Source organism: Neolamprologus brichardi, chromosome 19, assembly GCF_056152115.1.
Source record: "Neolamprologus brichardi isolate AB-2024 chromosome 19, ASM5615211v1, whole genome shotgun sequence".
NCBI lineage: Eukaryota > Metazoa > Chordata > Actinopteri > Cichliformes > Cichlidae > Neolamprologus > Neolamprologus brichardi.
Window position 1 is genome coordinate 12,980,947 of NC_142122.1, and position 16,288 is coordinate 12,997,234.

General features: G+C 44.2%; 2 protein-coding genes across 5 annotated transcripts in view; one reads left to right on the forward strand and one right to left on the reverse strand.

The window, feature by feature from the left end:
- Nucleotides 1-6,431, forward strand: part of uggt1 (UDP-glucose glycoprotein glucosyltransferase 1) — a 31,024-nt gene extending 24,593 nt beyond the window's left edge. For both annotated transcript variants that reach the window (XM_087832840.1, XM_087832841.1), the window contains 9 exons: nucleotides 923-1,011; nucleotides 1,092-1,196; nucleotides 1,366-1,450; nucleotides 3,453-3,635; nucleotides 3,954-4,114; nucleotides 4,227-4,341; nucleotides 4,873-4,989; nucleotides 5,450-5,594; nucleotides 5,680-6,431. In XM_087832840.1, coding sequence (XP_087688966.1) covers nucleotides 923-1,011; nucleotides 1,092-1,196; nucleotides 1,366-1,450; nucleotides 3,453-3,635; nucleotides 3,954-4,114; nucleotides 4,227-4,341; nucleotides 4,873-4,989; nucleotides 5,450-5,594; nucleotides 5,680-5,699 — 1,020 coding nt within the window. In that variant the 3' untranslated portion in view covers nucleotides 5,700-6,431. The remainder of the gene's footprint in view (nucleotides 1-922; nucleotides 1,012-1,091; nucleotides 1,197-1,365; nucleotides 1,451-3,452; nucleotides 3,636-3,953; nucleotides 4,115-4,226; nucleotides 4,342-4,872; nucleotides 4,990-5,449; nucleotides 5,595-5,679) is intronic.
- Nucleotides 6,432-7,408: 977 nt separating this feature from the next.
- On the reverse strand, nucleotides 7,409-15,483 carry LOC102779763 (transcription factor Sp3-like). Of its 3 annotated transcripts, none has more exons than XM_006798395.2 (9): nucleotides 15,308-15,483; nucleotides 14,881-14,978; nucleotides 14,037-14,267; nucleotides 13,334-13,942; nucleotides 11,821-12,033; nucleotides 11,534-11,738; nucleotides 11,247-11,436; nucleotides 10,883-11,079; nucleotides 7,409-9,279 (listed from the first exon to the last, which is right to left on the reverse strand). In XM_006798395.2, the coding sequence occupies exons 1-9, from the start codon at nucleotides 15,312-15,314 to the stop codon at nucleotides 9,026-9,028; spliced, it is 2,004 nt and encodes a 667-aa protein (XP_006798458.1). In that variant the 5' UTR covers nucleotides 15,315-15,483; the 3' UTR covers nucleotides 7,409-9,025. The 3 variants fall into 3 exon arrangements, with proteins under 3 accessions (XP_006798458.1, XP_035766886.1, XP_035766887.1); XM_035910993.2 differs by having other exon boundaries at nucleotides 15,268-15,483; XM_035910994.2 differs by lacking the exon at nucleotides 14,881-14,978.
- Nucleotides 15,484-16,288: the final 805 nt, after the last annotated feature.

Sequence of the window (16,288 nt, forward strand, 5' to 3'; positions counted from 1 at the left end):
TGGAGGTTTTTGCAGGAGAGTGGTTTTCAACAATAGGTGTGGATGATGCTTTGTGTAGGTTGAATGCTAATTGGTTGACAAGTGGGCTGGGAGGGGAAGGGAGCGACAGGCACTTCATATTGTAATCTAAAGACTCGACAATATTAGACTCCCTATGAGCAAGCACTTGGTGACAATGGGAAGGAAAAACCCCCTTTAACAGGAAGTAGCCTCTGGCAGAAGCAGGCGCTGAACCTGCCATGACCGACAGGGAAGATGCAGCATGAAAAGTACAGACAGTGACTATCTTGGAAACTTCATTGTTTATCACTTCAGCTCTTTGTTGTTAGCTCTTCTCTGTGGCTAATTGGTGAACCAACAACGGCACAAACAAGAGACTATACTTGTCTGTTGTCTACAATTCTATTTTCAAAATTTACGATAAAAAGATGAAAAGCTTTTGTGACTAAACTACTGTGAAAGTCTTTCATAAATATGACATCTGGCCCAGTATCCACCCCGTGTCTGCAGCTCTGCTCCCAGAATCTGAGGGTCCTGAGACTCGGTGGATTACTCGTGTTTTTGAAAGAAACATCGCCGCAGCAGCTTAGCATTAGCTTAGCATTAGCTTTGATAATGTGCCCAAAGAGCAAAGCTGTGTAAGAAAGCAATCACCTGAAGCACTTTGACTTAATATTTAGAGAATTGCACTCTTGAACTCATGGCAACATGCGAACATGCGATCTCGTGTGATCTTAAAGCCGATACAAAATTTAAGTCCGAGTAAAAACTCAACCACTAATGTTTTGTGTAAGTTTCAGTCCTGAATCAAAACCACGTCATATGATATTTGATTCATATTTTAAACAGAATAATTGATTTTCTTCTTTTCTCCTCCCACAGTATGTTGTGACTGACTGAGTAATGATTGTGTGTTGATCAGGTCCAAAAGAAGCCAGACAAGTTCAGCGAGGAGCTGCTAAGTGATGGGATGGAGGAGAACGACACTGGTTTCTGGAATTCTCTGACCAGGTGCAGCTCAAAACAGATCTCATTTTTAATTTTCAAATGTTCCAAACTGTCAAATAATCGCTTTTCATTTTGTCTTTCAGAGGCTTCACGGGTGGAGGCAAGACTGAAGAGCCTAAGCAGGACAAGGAAGATACGATCAACATCTTCTCTGTGGCCTCGGGGCATCTGTACGAGAGGTTCCTCAGGTGGGTGTCAGAGATGTGACCGAGCAAAGAAAGGGGATTGGTGTGTCAGCCAAAAATCCTTGAAAGCGAACATCCCTGCTTCTTCCTTATACTTTTGATTTTAGAGTCTTTTTCTTCCCAGTTCTGTTGCCACCAGTCTTTTTACTTTACTGTCGTCCTCCTCTCTCAGAATCATGATGCTGTCAGTTCTAAAGCACACCAAAACTCCCGTCAAGTTCTGGTTCCTCAAGAACTACTTGTCTCCCACTTTTAAGGTAGGATTTTACTTTATTTTATTCAATTTTTTGCCTCCGGTGTTTCTTTAAAACTCAGCTGGAATCTCGTCACTGATGTGGAAATCTTCTCCAATGGCTGCAGCTTTTTCTCTGTCCAACATCGATGTGAAGCTCAAGCAGAAACGTGCAGCAGGGATCGGATTACTCCCTGATTTTTCTTTTAAATATTCTTTAGTTTTTATGTCTAAAAATAATTTGTGTGGGTGATACTGTTGGCTTCTGAAGGTGCTGCAGTTTAGTGGATAGGATGCTGAATGTATTGCATGTTTTAACACGAGCGTAACAACCTTTGCTTGCAGGAAAACAGAGAAATGTGGGATGTACTTAGTATTTCACTAAAAAACATGTTATTTGTTTAAAGCACAGTACACCCACGGTACAGTACTCTGACAGAATAGGACCAAAGGAGCATTTCTCTTATGTTCTCACCATAAAAGCTGCCGAGTGCAGCTAGTGTGAAGAAATGTAACAACCACCTCACTGACGCTGTTTTCATACATGACCTCTGGACTATTTCAGGAAAATTGGGTCAGGAAGTTGTCTGAAGTTACTCACATGTAAAACACAGCAGTGAACGTTTGAGAAGCACTAACTGGACATTTTTTGTGCCCACAAAGCGTCACACCTGAAACCCATTTGTTAGCGGTGAAACCACCGGAGTGTTATTGAATAACACTCTGAAGCTGACGGCTGATCCCTTGTGGAAGTTCCAGGCTCTGGTTGTCGGGTCATGTGTCAGTCAGCGGTATCCTGCTCTCTCATTGGTTGTTGCTTCAATTGCTCGCCCGGAAGCTTAGAAAAGTTTGTCAGGTCCCGCCAGCGGTTATTTCACCCGTAGACGGTTTGAAATGTGAATTACACTTCTGTGTCAGATCTATCTAATGTGGCTTTGATGTGACTGCACCAAACATTTATACTAGTCTTCAAAGATTTAAGCCCATTCATAAACACTGAATCGAGCAGCTTGTGCTATTTCTGTAGCACGGCACAGCAACAGCCTTCTTTCAATAAAAGAACCAAGCGGACGGCTGCAATAGGAAAAGAGATTATTTTTAAGTCAATATTGAGCCTGCTTTGAAGCAAAAACAGTAACAGCAAAGTGTAGAAAAAATATTGTCATAATAAATGTGAATTCAACAAAAAGTAATTCAGTGAAAATTAAATACATCACAAATATTAAATTGGTAGATCACTGTTACCATAAATATGATTTAGTTAAAAATAAACATCAATATATATATAAACAATTTAAGAATAATAAAATCTGCTAAAACTGAGTGTAATCATACTTATTTCACTTAAAAAATTCTATGAATGAGTTTCATTCCTCAGTAGATGACTGCATAATTTTATACAAACATGTGGCATTCACTTTACTTTTGATTTCTGCTGTCCTACAAAATCATCTGTCTTGCCACATATTTCACTAATTTCTAGAAATCCTATGTAAACAACACAAAACTCAACATTTAGAGCAACTATTCAACCACAGAATGACTGAGTTTCATTAAGCTTACCACTCTTAGTTTCAATGTTACAGATGTAAGAGTTTTCTGATGAAGAACAGTGAAGTTTGAAATGCTTTAGGCCATTACTGATTGGTCCGTGCAATAATGTCTCTAACCGTCACATCCACACAACCTGATCTTTGCCAATTGGCCGGGAGCAGTTTGTGTCCTTCTATGACCTCATAGAGTGGCATAGCAAAGCCAGTTTTGCTGTCTATTGAAGTTAGCATGCGTGTTTTGTTTTTGTTTGTTTTTTTGGGGGGGGGTTGGTCTTACATGTGTGTTTATTTAATTTTGCATTTTGGATATTTAAGTCCATTTTCATTAAATCTGTCAGAGGTCAGTTGTCGGTCAGCTGTCAGCCTGTTTATGAATTTAAACCTTAATTATTTATGGCCCCATATTGTCAAAAGGGGAAATTATGAGGTGTGCACATGCTGACAGCTCTGTTCTTGTGTGTCACCATCTTTCAGGAGTTTATCCCCCACATGGCGAAGGAATACGGCTTCCAGTACGAGCTGGTCCAGTATAAGTGGCCCCGCTGGTTACACCAGCAGACAGAGAAGCAGAGGATCATTTGGGGCTATAAGATCCTCTTCCTGGACGTGCTGTTCCCTCTGGCCGTCGACAAGATCCTGTTCGTGGATGCTGACCAGGTTTGCTCACATGTAGCTGTGCAAACACAGTCACTCATCCTGCATCTGTCCAAGTATTTGTTCTTTTACTATTCAGTAAAGGAGGAAACTGTCAGCTTCAGAGAACTTGTTAAATATAATATTCCTCATGACTGCCATGAAGTGCTAAAAGGTTTGGAAGTAGTTTTATAGAAAAGTTTGGAAGTGCACACTCAGTTTTGCTCCACATGAGTTCCTAGACTCATTTTTTTTCTTTTTTTTATGTGAGATATTTTCTCTACTTTTTATTTTTACTGTTTGGTGCCAGCTAAGCTGTTCACACCTCCTCCTCTGCTTCAGATCGTGCGCACAGACCTGAAGGAGCTGCGTGACTTCGACCTGGAGGGAGCTCCGTACGGATACACTCCATTCTGTGAGAGCCGCAGGGAGATGGACGGATACCGCTTCTGGAAGTCTGGATACTGGGCGAGCCACCTCGCTGGACGCAAATACCACATCAGGTAGGCGCTGATCGCTCACCTCCAGTGTCGCGATCAAGTTTCAGCAGCATTTAACATCAACTATCTGCTAACATGCTTTCCTGCAACTTTCACGTGTTACGATCGTTTGCAGCGCGCTGTACGTCGTCGATCTGAAGAAGTTCAGGAAAATAGCTGCAGGAGATCGACTCAGAGGACAGTACCAGGGGCTCAGCCAAGACCCCAACAGCCTTTCCAACCTCGACCAGGTCTGACGCTCTCTTCACTCACTGTCTACATTTATGTTTTTATGTACACGTGACATCAGAGCCACGTGTTTTATGTAAAACAGCCATATGTTTTTAGATTGATTGAACACTCTTCTCCAGTTTTTCAGTGAAGACTTTAGAGCAGCCTCGCGTTAGTGTGCGTCTGTTCCTTGTCACCGCTCGTGTTTACTCGTCGTGTTCTGCTCTGCTTCTGATTTCACGACAGCGCATCGCTGGTTTTATGATTGCGGCATTGTTCAGCAGCTTTTACATTTCAGGCTCTGATGTCCTTGAGCACAGCGACAGGACAAACGGTAGTCTGTGATTGCAACTTGATTACTACGCAGCTGAAAGAAAACATAAAGACAGCCAACTGTGAAAGTACACAGGGGAAGCAGATGCTGCTTCTAATGCTTGTTTGTACATGATGCTTCAACCTTCCTAACAATAGTTTTCCCTTCTTTGCTTTTAGTTAAGCTCTGCACTTTTCCTCACTAGTTTGTTTGTTTATACGATTTGATTTTTTTCCAGGATCTTCCAAACAACATGATCCACCAGGTGCCCATAAAGTCTCTACCTCAGGAGTGGCTGTGGTGTGAGACCTGGTGTGATGACAGCTCCAAGAAGAGCGCCAAAACGATAGATCTGGTAAAAAAAAATGCTTCTTTTTATTTAACTGTTTTCTGTACAGTTTGTCAGAGTTACAGAGGATTGATGGCAGTTTTCTAAAGATTCCCATGTATCCTAACAGCCACTAGAGGGCAGGCAGGCTTAAGAATGAGAATGACCATCTGCCTTCATCTCACCCTGTCCCTAGCATCCTCCTCGGTCACACAAACTCTCTGCCTGTCCTCCTCTACATTCATGAAGCTTTCTCTTTTCCTCCTGCCTGGCAGTTTTATATTTAATATCTTTTGCCCAGAATATTCACTATCCCTCCTCTGCACATGTCCAAACCATCTCAGCCTTGCCATGAAGGTTTTAAATAGTCATTTTATAGGTGGACATAAATCAGTTTTGATGCTGCGTCCTGTTTTTGTTACCGAACCACATTATGTGACCTATGATATGAGCTGTTTTGTCTTTTTTCTCATTTTCCCAATATCAGTGCAACAACCCGATGACCAAAGAGCCCAAGCTGCAGGCTGCGGTGAGGATCGTGGCAGAGTGGACCGACTACGACCAGGAGATCAAACGCCTGCAGGCCAGAATCCAAGACAGAGCGAACCACATGGCGAAGCAGCAGGACACAGGTGCACCTCGCTCGCAGAAACCGATACGCGCAGCTTTCCGCATTAATCACTCAGGCTAACGTGTCTCTCCTCTGTCCTCTGCCAGATGCTCACACGGAGCTGTGAGGCGCTCGCTACGATGAGGCGCTGAACTGGACTCTGTTTAAAGAGTCTGCTTCAGAACGACGCTCCTCTCATGCCTCGGGGACTGCTGACAGACTGACCGACTGGTTGAAACAATGTCCAGTTTTTTGTTCTTTTATAGGTTTCGGTGACTGTGTGGGTGCAAACTGTGAGGATGTGTTTTGTGAAGCGAATCGCGCATTTTTTTTCTCCCTGTAATTGATGTCAGTCTGTTTGCACTGATTGGGATTCTGGTTCTGGCTTTTGTAGAAGCACAAAGGGAGGAGGACTTCAGAGAATGGTATTGCTGGTTCATTTTGGTGTTTATTTGCTGTATGTCAAACATCTGGTGCTGGGAACACTTTGCATTCGCTCATTTGAAGCTGTTTGGTTTTTCTCTGGATTGCATAAAGATACAAGTTCACGTGAAGGCTGTGATTTTAAAGAAAACAAGGAGAAGCACTGTAAACTCTCACCCACAGGTGTTTGACCTGAAAATGAACATCAAAATCAGTAGGATTGTTGTCACTGTGACTCTCAGGTACAGATGTTGCAGCATAAAGTCAGAAGCTGATCAAAGTTATACTCTAAAGGGAAGAGAAGCCTTAAAAATTTGGCTTAAAGCAAAAGTGATTTCTGTTCTTTGGTAAGATCGATGGATTTGTCATCTTCATCTTGTTTCGGCTGTCAGATATTTTTGTTAAATAAACTCTGATTAATGGGTGGTCCAGTGTATTTTTGTTTACATGTGATTACTTGAACAATATTCTGCTTTAACTGTTAACATCCTGTGCAGATTCTCCTATCCCTGGTGAGAAAGCTAGTTAGCAGCCAGATAAGTACACTGCTGAAAAAGTATACATTGGATCACATGATAACAGCAAGTCCGTTAAACTTCAGGGATATCATTCTGTCCTGGTAGGAAGCATGAACCACTGTGAGTCCATATCACCTGCTCTGGTGCAAATCAAAGTGACATCAGAGGCAACAACCAGACTGCCCCCGTAGCCCTCGTGACTGCTTTTTCTCTAGTTTTGGTTTTGCCTAGTGTCCTTGTCACATCTGGCAGCATGAGGCAGTACCTGCAGCCCATGCTTGCTGTCAAAAGAAGCTTTGCTGTGTCTCCCAGCACAGCCTCAAGAGTGTGGAGGAGCTGCAAGGAGGAACAGGAGCACTGCCAGAGCCCTACAACATGACCTCCAGCAAGCTATTCATGTGCAGGCTGTCTGAATCAGAGTCCACGAGGGTGGTGTGAGGGCCTGACGTCCCTTTGTGGGACCTTTTCACCCCAGCACTGCGCAGCTTGACAGAACACCAGAACTGGCCGGTCTGCTGCTGGGACTCCGTTCTCCCATGTGGAGAGCAGATTCACTCTGAAAGTGTGGAGAAGCTGGGCAAATGTTTCACTGCTTCCAACATCATCCAGCATGACAGGTTTGGCAGTGGGTCAGTGGTGATCTGGGGGATTCATATCCTTCAGTCACACAGACCTCCACAGGCTGTGCTGGTGTTACCAGGATGGCATCATCAGACTGATTATCCAGGCCAATGGCTAGACTGTGTAGGTAGTTCCTGGATGACAAAGTAGTGATGTCACTTCCTGCACCAATCTAAAACCTTACCTCTACCAACCATCAGCATCTACACACTCTCTAAAGCGTAACTCTCTTGGTGCAGGGCGTCCCATTTCTGCCCCCGACACACAAAACCTGTTACTGGAAGGTTTCAGACTTTTATTGTGATCCATTTGAAAAAAGGTTTTACAAAAAGGTAACATTCAATTTTTACACCAATTCTTTAAAAAAAACAAAAATCACTTAAAATAAGGTTTTGATACAACAAAATTCAGTTAACTAATGGCTTCTATGAACAATGTGAAAATAAGATAATATACATGTAAATGAATGCTACAAAGATGAGGACAAACAAAGGGATTACATCAATTAAAATAAAAAATAAAAACACAAACAATGGCATGATTGTTTTGCTTTTTCACTTGAGTGACATCTGGCCAGAATTACCAACAGAGCGGTTATTGCAAAACGAATCCCACAGCGTGTGGCGTGCAACTGGAATGTGATGACACAAAAAGAAGCAGGAAGAAAAGAAAAAAAAAGTAGAACCGCCCTTAATGAGGCCGATTTGATGCATCCGTTTTCTTCACATGGCAACACTGGTGTGTGCAGACTCCTCCTGCAGCCAACAAACAATAACCCAGAACGCTTTAAAACCTATGATTCCCATCATCGTGTGGCTTCAACATAGACGACACGCAGACCAGCAAAGAGACGCGGAGAACTGAAACATAACGAGAATTAACCCACCCCCCAAAGAAGGAAAAAGAAAAGGATGTGGTGTTTCTTTAAATGTTGACAAGCATCAAGCTCATGAAAACAGATGCTGAAAGAAGTTGCTTGCATTTGTTTCCGCCTCCCCTCCCCTCGTCCTTGAGGCAAAAATGCAAACTTCAAACCGGTTAATGGTGGCACTGTCATCTTAACCTGACCAGCCAGCTGCGCCCGTGCTCTGCGTCGAGCAGCGCACGGCGTGACATCAGCACCGCTGCCCTGACTGGGCTGGAAAATAACCTGATTTGCTGTCTTACTAAAGTCTGTAACGCCAAACGCGAAGCCCCTGTGAGCAGCTGGTTACCTTTAGCACGACGACAGTGAAGTCTGGTACCAGACTGCTGGATTTTTTTTCTCTCAGGAAAAAAGCGAATCAGCACACTTCCAAAAAACATTTAAAAACTACTTTAAAAAAAACAAAACAAAAAAACAAATCAAGGCAGCGGTGTGGACGCCGCGCCGCTTCAAACAGGGCGCTCAGATTTGTCATGACTCTCCCCGAGAGTTTCCACGGCTTCCTTTTCCCTCGGTCCGATTTCACAAACACATTTACCCCCGTTACAGTTACATCATCTGCAAAGCTTTTTCTTTAAAAACAAACAAAAAACCAACATGCACCTCCAGCATTTTATACAAGAGTATAATACAAAATAAGGCATTTCATCGTGTTGAGTATTCATGTCGTGTTTTGAGTGTTAATGTGTGTGAGTGTGTGTGAGCGTGTGTACATAGCAAACACATTTTAATGTTATTTCTTTTTGCCCGCCTATAAAAAGACTGCAAAAAACAAACATAAAGTCAAGATAACTCTTACTTAAAATATATATATTTGTCATATACATTTAGGTATATATTCATATGTAAAAAAACAAAACAAGGAAAAAAAAGGGGGGAAGAGGGGAAGAGAAAAGCCCAAGAGGTCCCTTTTGATAGGCCAGTTCTCAAAAAGCCACCTCACCACATCAACCCCCACCCACCCCCTCATTCCATGACCTCGCCGGGCGCCACTGTGACCAGCTGCAAGGGGATCTCCTGATTGGCTACAAGGTCGTGCGCGTTGGTGGCCTGGAGGATGAGCGTTGTTCCGTCCGTGTTGATGATGGCGTCGGAGGTGGGCGGAGACGTGGAGGGGGGCACCCCGCCTTTTTTATTCTGGTGAGTCTTTATGTGCTTGGCCAGGTGGTCGCTCCGCATGAACCTCTTGGAGCACTCTGAGCACACAAACTTCTTCTCCCCTGCAGGGTCCAACAAGCACACATCAGTGGCGACGCACATTTTTGTCTGCAACTAACTGAACCGCAGCATTTGGAGACTTTGTTGCTTGTTTCTAGCATCACATCCTTCACTTAGCAGTGGGGACAGCTCCCCCGAGCCTACTCAGGACCCCATTTTAAGCATTTCCTTTCCTAACCCTCTTCTTAGTGTAACTGTTAAATAGTTTTCAGCATCATATTAATTTAGAGTCATAACATTTTAGGGCCTTTACCTCACAATATAAAGCATGTTGAGATGAATCTTGATTTTGAGCAAATAAAAGAAAGAAAAACATCCCTACAGCATGATGATGATGCTGCACACTGGACAATAGGGATGCCGTTAATGAGTTGCCTTACCTCACTAAGATGCAACAGAGCAACTTTATTGCAACGCAACTTGATTTGCAGCCCTTGTCGAGGTCATGTGACCTTTCCTCTCTTCCATACATCTTAAAAAATATGTGATGTTAAAACCATAAATCTCTAATCTGATTCTACACTGAACTTCCATCTCCTCAAAGGAAGTGTGGATCTCACTCATCGTGACCACTGGATTCTTGGTGGCCCACATGAGCAAGAGCCTTCATCACCATCTACTCAGATTCACGACATCACCTGGTTGAGCAGGTGACCATATGACCCAAGACTCAATGCAAAATCTGGGATCAGATCCTTTCCCGTCTCTCTCCTCCCACTTTCCTCTCTGAAAATAGCTAAAGCGCTCCCTAATCGAATAATTAAAACTTGTCCCATGCCTGCCCCTAAGGAGCCAATCAACATCTAAATGGGAAAAGTATGAAAAAACACACTTTACTGGTGCTTCTGTCCTGGTGACCACTGAAATTAAACTTTGGTTTCCTCCCTCACCGACTTAGAAGGTTTTCAAAATAAAAGCCAAAAAGGAACCCAAAGGCTTTACCAAGATAGCAAGACTGAGCAGCTACACCTCTACATTAATACTGCTGGAAGACTGTTGATGGATCTAATGATTTATTAATGACAGACGGTCACATATTGCATCATTGTGATAGAAATGTGATCGCAGTAATGGGGTCAGATTTCTAAAGAAATCAGAGCCTGACTCTAGTTGTCGTTTAACCAATTAAGGACAAGCACACATCACAAGTTTGTCATCACAGCCCCCGTCTACATCTCAGGCTTTATCACAGCAACGGCAGCCTCGTTAAAATGATTTAATAATAATACTTCGTGCTGAGTTGAGATTATCTGCTACTTAACTGCACAGATGAACGATGATGTAATTTCAAGTGTTTATTAGCTGATTAAATTCATTTCAACTACAAATAAAATAAAACTGATATCGCTGATGATCTGCTGTGAAGTGTCGGTTTCTCACTTTTTTTTCTCTTCGTGTTTCACACCTCGTTGCTGAACATTGCGTGATTGCAAACAAAAGCTCTGGACAGCAGCAGCAGCAGACATGAAAACATTTTGTAACTGTAACATTGTAACAGCAACGCGATCCCCACATGAGCTCCGACCATAAAACTGTTACTTTGTTGTCATTCTTTCTTTTTTTTTCAAATTTCAAAACAAAAGGCGTGTCGACAGGTGATCTCACCTGTGTGCGTCCTCCTGTGTCTCTGCAGCTCGTCGCTCCTGGTGAATCTCTTCCCACAGAACATCCAGTTGCAGACGAAGGGTCTCTCGCCGCTGTGCCAGCGCAGGTGAGCTCGGAGGTGGGATGTCTTCCCGTAAACCTTGCCGCAGCCGGCGATGTGGCAGATGTGCTGCTTCTTCTTCCCCATACCTGAACCCCTGTGGAAACGAGGGAGAGTGAAGATAAAAGAGATCAGGGAAGTGAAGTGCTTCCATTTTCCAAACTTTGCATTTACTAGTGTTTCCTTTTTTGTTCTGCTGGTCAAAGGTGAGCTCAGCACCTCCTGTTATTCATGGCGTGTGTGTGTGTGTTTTCAGAGGCCCACCTTCCTCCGGACTCTTTGCAGTTGGGGCAGGTGCAGGCGACTCTGCGGAGCCTTTTGCCCTCCCCGCTCGGCGTCTCCATGTCCTCGTCTCCCATCTGAACACGCAGGTTGTTCAGGTCGCTGGGGTTCAGCGTGGAATCCCCGCTCAGCTGCCACTCCTCAGAGTCTGGCTCTTCCTTTATCTGGATACCTGAGCAGAGGAAAACGGAATGAAAGAGGGAGATTTAAGAAACTGTAAGGGATTAACTAAATGAATGAAATGAGGAGTGATTTATGCGTGGCTGTACCTGCTGGACTGTTTGCATCCTCTCCCTGCGAGTACTGGACCCCAGTTTGTGTTACAGAGTTAACTGTGACTGTTTGGAGGTTGGGCAGGCTGACCTGGCCTGTCTGGCCCAGGGGAAGGGTCTGGACTGGGGCTAAAGTCAACTGTTGGGCCTGGCCCTGACCCTGGGGCAGCTGAAGTCCTTGGAGTGACTGGACACCCTGAACCTAAGAGAGAAAACAGATGTTTTTAGGAATCTTATAGCAAAGCAAGCTCACCTGAAAGAGCAAAACAGCCCCTTGAACTTACCTGGAAGGTCTGCCACTGGATCTGTCCAGTAGCAGTGACAGTTTGGGCCTGGATGAGAAAGGTCCCAGGGTTAACCAGCTGCACGCTCTGTAGAGTCTGACCTGCTCCTGCAGTCAGGTCCTGACCCTGAGCCACCTGGGCTACCTGGGCCTGACTGTCCCCAGACAGCTGCAAAATGGGCTGTGAGATAGTGGTGGCATTGGAGGATGACACCTGCAGGAATAAATAACTTTTAAACAAGGGCCAAAAAAGTCGAATTCATACGTTTCCCCCTTCTTTTTTTTTTTGAATGCAGTACTTTCTGCAGTGGAGAAACTGCACATTACCGCTTTATGTAAAGGCCCAAATAACACAAGTGCATGAAAAAATTAACCAAACCTACTATCAGCAGTGCACTTTTAGGCCCTTCTGCTTTGTATCATGTGCAGATGCCTTCTTGTCAATCACATCTACTAGAAATAATCCCCCCAAAATTTTAAAAAGACAGATGTGAGATGCACTGCAGCGCTCTGATCTAAAGTAGAACTGATGAAAGTACACAAAGCTACATTTTTATGGCCTGACAAACCAAAGAACTGCATTTTTCGAGTGAAAAGAAAGTGGATATCAGCAACAGACTGAGAGGAACCATCAGCAGGAAGAACAGGAAAAGTGTGATCAGTATGTGTCCGTGTGCAGTGATTTAAAAAATTTCCAAATATGAGTTGAGACCACAATATTTTTGTGAATGCATTTGTGTTGCAGTTGGATGTTGATTATTCAGACAGCTGTGAGTAACTGTTTCATAAGTGCTTTAGTTGACTGCTAGCATGACACACTGTGCTGAAATAATAGAGACGTTGTGCAATCAAATGACTTTAGCCAGCTAAATCATTTTAACATGATTTCAGTCCTCAGTCGAGCCCAGGTTCTTGGTGCGTTTCCATAGGAACCACCAGGTGGTCTTGGCCAAAATATGTTCTGTGATACACATCAGTCACAGTAAAAACTTCAACAAACATAAAGAGGAATTTGTAAACTTTAAATGCACACTTTAAAGCAGTGCCTTACAGACATTATTGGCCTTGGGGTGATTAGAAGAATCTGCTTAACCCCTCATTACTTGGGCTGGGTGTCATTTTTCACATTCTGTTGCTAGTGACGACAAAGTTATTAAATTGTGTTTACTTTACAGGTTATTATTATTACTATTATTATGGATTTTCTTTAGTATCTTTTAATTAACAAATGTTTTCTAAGTATTGTGGGGTTGTTGTGCAAAACCTTCCCATTAAACTGGCAACAGTATGACTAAAGCTAGGAATCTGCCAACTCTTGCAACAAATAAGTCTTCAGGAATGACGATATTCCAGGGCCCACTTGGCTTTAGTGCAGACCAAAAACTTTTCCTTTTGAGATTGCTTAATTTTATTAAATTGCTCACTTATAATTTAAATTGTAATCAAATGTCTCCAGAGACCATTGGGCATGACACACATTCACATGACATGCTGCTAAAGCCACACACGCTGACCTGGATTTGCTGCAGGTGGTTGTGGGAGTTGTAGTTCTCCGAGGACGACAGATCAGACACGCCTGCGGACACGGCAGTCGCCTGGGTGAGAACTCCTGTGCCGTCGATGGTCTCAGGAAGCTGGGCGGAGTTGGAAGAGGAAGTGGTTGTGGTCGTTGGCACGTAGAGCTCTTGGTTGGCGCTCGGGTCACTCACTGTGACCAGCGACTGTTTGGCTCCGGTGTCCTGGTTCTGGGTCTCGAGAGCCTGGCTGCTCATTATCAACTGGCCTTCAGGTGTGACTCCTGTTGCGATGGGGACCGTCTGAGCTCCGGTCAGCCCCAGCGACTCCAGATCCACACTGTTTATAGGGACGAATGTTATGTTGCCAGGAAGCCCTACAGGCATGGTGCCCGTGTACGCCGAACCTCCAGCTAGCGAAACGCCTTGGATCGACTGAACCTGCCCCGCCTGTGTCAAGAGATCTGTGGTTGCCGTCGTGGCACAGCTGATTCCAATGCTGCCCTGGCTGCCATCTTGGAGTAGCTGAATCTGCCCCGTACCGTCATCCAAACCCTGCGTGGGGAATCCTGCAAGTGTCCCATCTGCATTTTGAATTTGAGGGATGACCTGAAAGACAGAGCGGGGGGGAGACAGCTTTGAGTATGCTGATCACCTATGCAGGAGTGCTCTGATCTATATGTTTTTCTTTGTTCATCTTTACCTGATACTGAATGCCCGACACTCCATTTGCTGCAGCCTCACTCCCGGTTGCTGTAACATATATGGGCTGGCTGGGAATACTCCCAATAGGAAGCACGTACTGCCCGTTGGACGTGATAATCCCCGAGTTTGGAATGTGAACAACTCCCTGGTCTTCCTTCCCAGCCGATACGGGAGTCAACACCTCCCATCGATCTGAGCCCGTCAGCTGAATGGCTGACATATCTGTCGTCTGGGAGCACAATCAAAAGTCACATTAACAGGGACAGATCACACTTCCAACAGGGAGACAGTGACTCCTCTCAGCTTCAGATTAGATCACAGTCTGGCTATTGTCTACCAATCAGGTTTGGATTCAGAAACTGTGCAGATGCATAAAAGGAACAAGTGGAGCACGGGCAGGAGTAGATCATGCAGCATTTAAAGTCACAAGAAAGATGTGAGCACTACCAGCACACATACACAGACTGAAGATAGCAGGCTCAGATACAGCCGAGAGCAGGGTGTGGGGGATGGGTGGCCATTACAACACAACTGCAAGCTACTGTTTTGATTATGGACGCTATCCGTGCTACATTATCCCACCCCTGCATCCTTCGAGCCCAAGGTACACCGGCTATCTTCCAGCGAGCCGACCCAAGTGACTGACTTCAGTGTCCTACCCACTATGGGCGGGTTTTACAGGGGTAAAGTGGGTGGCCGTTATTGAGGGGAACACAGGAAGTGTACGGCTTTCTCCCCATGCCATCAAAATGTTAAAACCTGTGAACTTCATGCTCCCAAAACAAAACACAACCGAGAAATCGAAAGCGAGCGAGAAAGACGAGCTAGAAAATGTCGGATACCTGTGTTTCCGCGGCGCCGCCGGGTTGCAGAAACTCGCTTTGACTGCTGTCCACGTCCGCGGACGCCATTTCTCCTTGTTTCAGAGGCTGCTCTGGCGCTAGCAGGGAGAGAGGGGGAAACTCAGCAAAACTCTGTAATCTTCAACTCCTGCCTGCCAGAAAAGCCCGCAAAGCATCCCCACTCTCCGGTCCCAAAAGGAGCCGACTGCGAAATTCTACTTTGCAGCGGAGGTTCTGAAGAAATTTGGGGGGCCGAGCTCGACTGTTTACTTTGTCAACTCCGTGGCTAGCCAGCTAGCTCAGTCAGCTAACCATATCGAGCTCGTTAGCAGCAGAGCTAAAGATAAAAAGACGTAGCTCGCTCAGCTCCAGCTCTCACAAACTCACCGATTAGCTGCACGCTTCGATGTGCTGAACGTTTACGTACCAGTCATAGCGTGAGTGGTAGTAACCCGGGGGATTATCGGATCAACTAAACTCCGAACATGATTATTTTATCAAAGGCGGGCCAGTGTTGATCGGCGAATTCGGGTCGATTTTTTTTCTATTTTGATTGACGGTGCGGGAAACACAAAAAGGTGGGACTAACAAGCTTGACCGTCGAATTTGCATCACATTACAGGACGTTCCGCCCTTCTTCTCTACGTCGATTGGCTGAGCGGAGGTTGTGGTGGAACGTCATTGGTTAAAACCGAGCGCCAGTCATTTTTTGTAGGACGAGTGTTTCCTGTTTGTTGAAGGAGACAAGAGAAGGAATGCAATTGTTGAAATTTAAACAGGGCTTAGTTTGAATACGGAGACGCTCCAGTACAGTTTTTGACGCAAAATAAAGTTATTTGTTTATTTTGTATTGCTTTATCTCTTTTGATTTGCTTTCGCTTTAAAGCCGTAGTCGTTTGCGATACGAGGGGATTGTTTTTTTTTAAAAGTCCAAACTACTTATGTTCACTGCAAACGTCATTTAACCTCCATAATTACAACCAGGCAGCTTCACGTGTTATTACAGCTTCACACTGAGAGCTAGCTCGTTGTAATAGTTAATTCCACATCCCAAATGCCACATAATTAAAGAAAGCAGTGCTATCAAACATCGGGAGCTCTTTATTTCACTTAATTCGGGATTAAAACGTCCAGATGTTTCAACCGCTGCAGATCTGTTTGTCTTTTGAGTTTATAAACCCATACAAACATGTTAAAATAAACGTTTAAAAATTAAATTCGTTCTGGCTAAATTTCATGTGTGGGTCCACGATGAAAGCTTATCCATATATGAAAATAGGTTAAAACATTTTTATAACCACCAACTTTGAATTAAGCTGCCACATGACTATATCACTTAGTGCATGAAGCCCAGTGAAGTAATAAGACCGACCTCCAGAGTGTATTAAAAGTACAGCAAAGCAGTCTT